The 8,253-nt window shown below is 43.0% G+C and overlaps 1 protein-coding gene across 1 annotated transcript in view; it reads left to right on the top strand.

The window, feature by feature from the left end:
- The window catches only part of FAM120C (family with sequence similarity 120C), a 104,844-nt gene that overhangs the window by 50,649 nt on the left and 45,942 nt on the right, over positions 1 to 8,253 (top strand). The window contains exons 7-8 of the mRNA XM_017519647.1: positions 236 to 509; positions 1,768 to 1,939. Of these exons, the coding sequence (XP_017375136.1) occupies positions 236 to 509; positions 1,768 to 1,939 (446 nt within the window). The remainder of the gene's footprint in view (positions 1 to 235; positions 510 to 1,767; positions 1,940 to 8,253) is intronic.

Below are 8,253 nucleotides of genomic sequence, written 5' to 3'. Positions count from 1 at the left end.
AAAAAAAAACTCTAAGTACGGCATCTTACAAGGTATAAAGGGTCCAGAGTGATTCCAATGACTTGATCGCTTTGGTTGGTGTCAGATGAAAGAAGCCAAGAAGTCCAGTGTTAACCCAGTGTCCTGACCTTCAAAGGGTTTGTCAGACTCCTTGGGTCCAGAACAGGCATCTTGAGTAGGAATATTTTTATCAGTCTCCCTTTTCTGTTTGACACTGTCTTTCTAAATTTTTTAGTCATATCACAGAATCACTTCCGCACCAGCCAGAGTGGGAAAATCCTAATCGTGACAGAGGGTCCTGGCCACAGCCTGTTGATACTGGAGTTTCAGAAGCGAGCCTAGGTGATGGCGAGCCCCACATCCCATCTCTGCTGTCTATGTCTACGAGGAACCACATGGATATCACCATTCCACCCTTACCTCCAGTAGCTCCAGAAGTCTTGAGAGTTGCTGAACACAGACACCGGAGGGGTCTTATGTACCCTTATATCTACCACGTCCTCACTAAGGTGAGGCAGCACATCAGCACTTACATCCCTGCTCTTAACACTGTATTTCCTACTTCCTAGGACTGTAAGTTACCAGAGAACATTCTGATCATTGGTATATGAAGTCAGAAAAAGGAGACCACATACGGTGGGCCCCTCATCATACTAAGGCCGTGGGTGAGGCCACACTAGCAGGAGTTGGGACTGTGTGGTAAATGAAGCCCCTAGAAGAGAAGTGTGATTGTGAGATTTTGAAGTAGATAATGCACCAAGTTGGTGGACTCTGGTTCTAGGGATGGACACAGTCTAAGAAGCATTATGCCCTTTTACTTATCTCTTTCTCTACCTGTGTAAAGCTGTTCCCCTCCTCCAGTCTTATACATACCCATCTCCCAGCAAAATGGCTAAGGTGGACATTCCCCATTACTTAGCTATAGTCAGTTATTGTTGAGACTTTATTTATTTTATTTTTTGAGACAGAGTCTCATTCTATTGCCCAACTGGAGTGCAAGGGTGCAATCTTGGCTCACTGCAACCTCCGCCTCCCAGGTTCAAGCAATTCTCCTGCCTCAGCCTCCTGAGTAGCTGGGATTATAGGCATGTGCCACCATGCCTGGCTAACTTTTGAATTTTTAGTACAAACAGTGTTTCACCATGTTGGCCAGGCTGGTCTCGAGCTCCTGACCTCAGGTGATCCACCCACCTCGGCCTCCCAAAGTGCTGAGATTACAGGCGTGAGCCACCGTGCCTGGCTGCTGAGACTTCAAAAATGAAATACAGAGGCGGGGCGCGGTGGCTCACGTCTGTAATCCCAGCACTTTGGGAGGTCGAGGTGGGCTTTTCACGAGGTTAGGAGTTTGAGACCAGCCTTACCAATATGGTGAAACCCCATCTGTACTAAAAATACAAAAGTTAGCCAGGTGTCATTACGGTATGTACCCGTAATCCCAGCTAGTCAGGAGGCTGAGGCAGGAGAATTAACTTGAACCAGGAGGCGGAGGTTGCAGTGAGCCGAGATTGCACCACTGCACTCCAGTTGGGCGACAGAGCAAGACTTCGTCTCAAAAAATAAAAATAAAAATGAAATTTATTTTTTAAGTTGACTGTGATGAGCTAAGCTTGTTACAGCTTCTTTTTAGTATGAAACGCTGTCTAAATACAAATAAAAAATTTAGCAGATAAGCCACAGAGGCTACAGTTTATCATTGGTTCTTCTCAGCTCAGTTCTAAACTTAAGGTAACTCATTTTTTTCTTTTCCCTGAACCTTTCTCTTGTTAGGGTGAAATTAAGATCCCCGTATGTATCGAGGATGAGTGTAACATGGAGCTGCCTCCAGCTGCTCTTTTATTCCGGTCAGCTCGTCAATATGTATATGGAGTTCTTTTTAGTCTGGCAGAGACACAGAGGAAAATGGAACGTTTGGCCATGCGACGGCGTCTGCCTGTGGAAGGTAAGTGTAGTTCTAGCCATGACAGTTCTCTCAGCACTTGACACAGAGCTATTATGTCTGTGCAGGCACATTGGGTACCTATTTAAGAAAATGCAACATTCAACAGAATACATATTGGTATTGGATATACATTAACTTAAGCCCCAATTCTGCAATTATTAAGCATTTAGAGTGACTACTCTTTATAGGAACCATGCTCGGCCAGGCATAGCAGCTCATACCTGTCATTCCAGCACTTTGGAAGGCCAACACAGGTGGATCACTTAAGCTCAGGAGTTCGAGACCAGCCTGGGCATCATGGCAAGACTCCATCACTATAAAAAATGCTAGGCAGGGCGCCTCATTCCTGTAATCCCAGCACTTTGTGGGGCGGACGCAGATGGATCTCTTGAGTCCACGAGCTCAAGGCCAGCCTGGGCACCATGGAGAAACTGCCTCTACTAAAAAGAGAAAAAATTAGTCAAGCAAGGTTGTGCGCAGCTGTAGTCTCAGCTACTTGTGGGGCTAAGATGGGAGAGCTGATTGAGTCTGGAAGGTGAAGGCTGTAGTGAGCCCTGATCATGTTACTGTACTCCAACCTGGGTGACAGAGTGAGACCCTGTCTCAAAAAATATATTGGCTGAGCATGGTGGCACATGCTTTTAGTACCAGCTACTTGTGGGACTGAGACAGGAAGATCACTTGACCCTGGGAGGTGGAGGCTGCAGTAAGCTATGATTGTGCCACTGCACTCCAACCTGGGTGACCCTGTCTCACACACAAAAAAGAGATAACCGTACTGAGTTTTGGGAACATAGAGCTGTATCTAGCAGTCTTTCTCTTCCACGAATTTTTTGTTTTGGAATTTGAACCTGTAGGTAGTTGGAGACATTGCCATATTTTAAACTACAGAGTGCCATAGTCAAATTAGTATGTTCAGGCCGGGCGTGGTGACTCACGCCTGTAATCCAAGCACTTGGAGGCCAAGGCGAGCAGATCACCTGAGGTCGGGAGTTCAAGACCAGCCTGACCAACATGGTGAAACCCCGTCTTTAAAAAAAAAAAAAAAAATTAGTATGTTCAAAAGACCATTTCTCTGTTTCTGGGAAGCTAGAGTAGATCAGATTTACTTTTCCTTAGTCCTCATGCTAAGTACAACTAAACGCCCAGGACATTATCCATAAAACAAGCACAAGACATTCTAGAAAGTAGAGATCCTGGGGCTTAAGGAATGACACAGTGGTGCAGTGGTGAGTTCCTGAATTTTCTTCTTGCCTCACATATCCCAGACTGGGTGTGGGGCAAACTGGCAGCCCAGAAATGTCAACAGCTGCAGACCAGTATAAGGCCCTCCCAAAACCTCCTTTCTCTGGCCAAAAGACCAGAAAGGAACAACCTAGCAACACAAAGATTTTTACATAATAACCTCTGTACTCTAGCAAGATACCACAGAAAAACTGTGGTCTACCCCCACCCCTACCAGCAAAGGCCAAATGAAGAGCCTAGACTTCCATAGTTACCCAGGCTGTAATGAGGTGTACCACCTGCTTTCCTTGGGAGGTGTCAGACAAGGTCAAGTGGGGAGCCAGGACTTCCACTTCCACCTGACAATGACACAGTGTCCCCCTTTACCCACCAGAGTAAGGTTTAAGTAAGATCCAGAGTCTTTTAAAATAATACCCAAAATATCCAGTTTTCAATTGAAAATCCTTCATCATACCTAGAACCAGAAAGATCTCAAATGCAGACCTCAAGATAAGAAAAGGAAATGAACATAGAGGTCGGGTGCAGTGGCTCATGCCTGTAATCCCAGCACTTTGAGAGGCTGAGGCAGGCGGATCACGAGGTCAGGAGTTCGAGACCAGCCTGGCCAGCATGGTGAAACCCCGTCTTTTCTTAAGATACAAAAAATTAGCCAGATGTGGTGGCGCGTTTCTGTAATCCTAGCTACTTGACAGGCTGAGGCTGGATAATTGCTTGAAGCCGTGAGGCGGAGTTTGCAGTGAGCTGAGATCGTGCCATTGCACTCCAGTCTGGGTGACAGGGTGAGACTCTGTCTCAAGAAAAAAAAAAGAAAGAAAAAGAAAATGAACATAGAGATGACAGAAGTTTGAATTATCTCACAAGGATTTTAAAACAGCCACCATAAAAATGCTTTGGTAAACAGTTATAAATGGGTTTGATGTTTGCATAGCAAAAGAAACAACAGAGTCAATAGCCTAAAGAATGGGAAAAAATATTTGCAAACTGCATTTGACAGAGGGCTAACACTCAGAATCTATAAGGATCTCAAACAACTCAAGAAAAAAGCAAACAATCCCATTAAAAAGTAGGCAAAGGACAAGAGCAGACATTTTACAAAAGAAGATGTACAAGTTACCAACAAATACATGAAAAAATACTCAGCATCACTAGTCATCAGAGAAATGCATATTAAAACCACAATGAGCTGGGTGCAGTGGCTCATGCCTGTAATCCCAGCGCTTTGGGAGGCTGAGGTGGGCAGATCACATGAGGCCAGGAGTTTGAAACTAGCCTGGCCACCATGAAGAAACCCCGTCTCTACTAAAAATACAAAAAATTAGCTGGGCACGGTGGCATGCACCTGTAATCCCTTCTACTCGAGGATGTGGGAAGGGGGTGGGAAGGAGAGCAGGGCTGAGGCACGAGAATTGCATGAGCCTGGGAGGTGGAGGTTGCAATGAACCAAGCCTAAAACCAACAGATGTTGGCAAGGATGCAGAGAAAAGGGAATGCTTATATACTCTTGGTGTGAATGTAAATTAGTGCAACCTTTATAGAAAATAATATAGAGATTTCTCAAAGAACTAAAAATGAACTACCATTCGATCTAGCAATCCCACTACTGGGTATACATTCAAAGGGAAAGAAATTATTATATCAAAAAAGATACCTGGGCCAAGCATGGTGGCTCACACGTATAATCTCAGTACTTAGGAGCCCCAGGTGGGAAGATGCTTGAGACCAGGAGTTTGACACCAGCCTGGGCAGCATAGTGAGACCCCATCACTAAAAAAAAAAAAAAATTATTTTGAATATGGCTGGGCATGGTGCACACTTGTAGTCCCAGCTATTCTGCAGGATTGCTTGCACCCAGGAGTTTGAGGCTGCAGTGGGCTATGATAGCTCCATTGCACTCCAGCCTGGATAACAGGGTAAGACCTCATCTCTTAAAAAGAAAATGCAGTACATAAAATCAACACTTCAGACCAATATCCTTCATCAATGTATGTTATGGATTGAGTGTTTCTGCCCCCCTCCACAATTCATATGTTGAAATCCTGACCCACAATGTGATGATATTAGGAGATGGGGCCTTTGGGGGGTAATAGGTCATGAGTGTGGAACCTTTGATGAATGAGATTAGTGCCCTTATAAAAGGAACCCCAGATAGCTCTTTCTACTCTCCACTATATGAACATACAATGAGAAGACAGCCATCTGCAAACCGGGAAGCAGGTCCTCACCGGATGTGTCTGCCAATATCTTGATCTTAGACTTCCAGCCTCAACAATCGTAATAAATCAATTTCTGTTATTTATAAGCCTCTCAGTATTTGGTACTTTGTTATGGCAGCCAAATTGACTAAGACAATATGAATGCAAAAATTCTTAACGAAATATTAGCCAGGGGAATTCAGCAATATATAAAAAGAATTACATGCCATGGCCAAGGCCGAGTAGGGTTTATTCCATTGTTATAAGCCTTGTTCAATATTTGAAAAATCAATAAATATAATCCACCAAATAAACAGGCTAAAGAAAAAAGATCATGATTATATCAATGGATACAGAGAAAGCATTTGACAAAATTCAACACTCACTCATGATAAGAACTATCAGGAAACTACAAGAATAGAGGGGAACTTCCTCAAGATAAAGAATATCTACAAAGAACCTACAGCTAACATACAGTCATTCCTTGCCATATGTGGGGGATTGGTTCCAGGACCCCCACATATACTAAAATTCGCTCATAATCAAGTCCCACAGTAGGCCCTGCAGAACCTGTGTGTACCAAAATTGGCCCTCTATATACGTGGGTTTGGCATCATGTGAATTCTGTATTTTCTGTCTGTGTTTGGTTGAAAAAAATTTGTGTGTGGACCTGTGTAGTTCAAACTTGTATTCAAGGATCAACTATACCTAGTGGTGAAAGATAATGTTTTTCCCCTAAAATCAGGAACAAGGCTAGGATGTGTGCTCTTTCCACTACTCTTCAACATAGTACTAGAAGTTTTAGCCAGTGCAGTAAGGCAAGAAAATGAAATGGAAGGCACAGACGTCAGTAAGGAAGAAATAAAACTGTAATTGCAGATGACATATAGTTATTCTATGTTGAAAATCACAAGGAATCTACAACAAAACTCCTGCAACTAATAAGTGGGTTTGTTAAGGTTGCAGGATACAAGATGAACATAAAAATTGACTACCTTTCTATATACTGACAATGAATATGTGGAACTGAAACAAAAAAATGCAGGACCATTTACAGTCCTTCCAGAGAAAATGAAATAAACATTTAACAAAAGGTATTCAAAATCTGTATGCTGAAAGTCACAAAACGCTGATGAAACAAATAAAAGATCTAAATAAATGGAGAGATACAGATGTTCATGAATTAGAAAACTCAACATAGTAAAGATGTCAGTTCTCCCCCAGTTGATAACAAAGGTTTGATGCAATTCCTGTCCAAATCCCAGCAAGATTCTTTGTAGATACAGACAAGATAATTGTAATGTTTATACGGAAAGACAAAGGAATTAAATGAGCTAAAATGATTTTTGAAAAGGAAGAATAAGTTGGAAGCAGTTATTGAACCTGATTGTAAGACTTATTGGGTAACTACAGTAATTAAGATTGTAGGCCAGGCATGGTGGCTCATGCTTGTAATCCCAGCACTTTAGGAGGGCAAGGTGGATAGATCCCTTGAGCTCAGGAATTCAAGACCAGCCTGGGAAATATGGGGAGACCCCATCTCTACTGAAAATACACACACAAAAAAAAACAGCCGGATGTGGTGGTGTGCACCTGTGGTCCCAGCTCCTCAGGAGTCTGAGATGAGAGGATCACCTGACCCCGGGGGGTGGAGGTTGCAGTGAGCTGAGATCATGCCACTGCACTGCAGTCTGGGTGTCAAAGAGAGACCCTATCTCAAAGACTATAGGCAGAGGTATTAACATGTAGATCAGTGGAATACAACAGGGCATCCAGAAATAGTCCCATATGAATACAGCAGACTGATTTTTTTTTTTTTTTTTTTTTTGAGACAGAGTCTTGCTCTGTTGCTGCGGCTGGAGCACACTGGCACGATCTCCGGTCACTGCAACCTCTGCCTCCCAGGCTCAAGCAATTCTTCTGCCTCAGCCTCAGCTTAGATTACAGGTGTGAGCTACTGCGCCTGGCCAACAAACTGATTTTTGACAAAGCTACAAAAGCACTTGATGGGAGGAAAGACAGTGTTTTTTTTTTTTTTATAAATGATATTGGATCAACTGGACATCCACAGTTAAACAAGTACCACATATCTATACTGGTATCTAAAATATATAAAGAACTCTCAAAACTGAACATAACAAAAAAATCAAATTAGAAAATTGGCAAAAGATATGCACAGACATTTCACTGAAAAAGATCTACATATAGCAAACAAAGACATGAAAAGATGTTCAGCATCAGTAGCCATTAGAAAAATACAAATTAAGGCCAAGTGCAGTGGCTCACACCTATAATCCCAGCACTTTGGGAGGCCAAGGTGGGTGGATCACAAGGTCAAGAGATCAAGACCATCCTGGCCAACACGGTGAAACCTCATCTCTACTAAAAATACAAAAATTATCTGGGCATGGTGGCATGCGTGCACCTGTAGTCCCAGCTACTGAGGAGGCTGAGGCAGGAGACTCACTTGAACCCGGGAGGTGGAGGTTGCAGTGAGCCAAGATCGCGCCACTGCACTCCAGCCTGGTGACAGAGCAAGACTCCGTCTCAAGAAGAGAAAAAAAGAAAAGTACAAATTAAAACCACAATGAAATATCACTACACATTTACCAAAATGGGAAAGGTGAATAATAGTGATAATACCATTGTCCCAGAAAGGATGCAGAGAAGCTGGATCACTCATAAATGCTGATGGGAATGTAAAATGGTACTGCCACTCTGGAAAATAATTTGTCAGTTTCTTTCAAAACTGAAAATAGACTTATACAACCCAGCACTTACACTCTTTGGCACTTATATCAGAGAAATAAAGACTTATTTTCATGCAGGAACATATTCACAAGACAGCATGGCAGCCCCAAACTGGAAGCAACCCAG

This window comes from Cebus imitator, unplaced genomic scaffold, assembly GCF_001604975.1.
Source record: "Cebus imitator isolate Cc_AM_T3 unplaced genomic scaffold, Cebus_imitator-1.0 Scaffold763, whole genome shotgun sequence".
In the NCBI taxonomy this organism is placed as follows: Eukaryota; Metazoa; Chordata; class Mammalia; order Primates; family Cebidae; genus Cebus; species Cebus imitator.
This window is presented reverse-complemented; position numbering and strand designations above follow the sequence as displayed.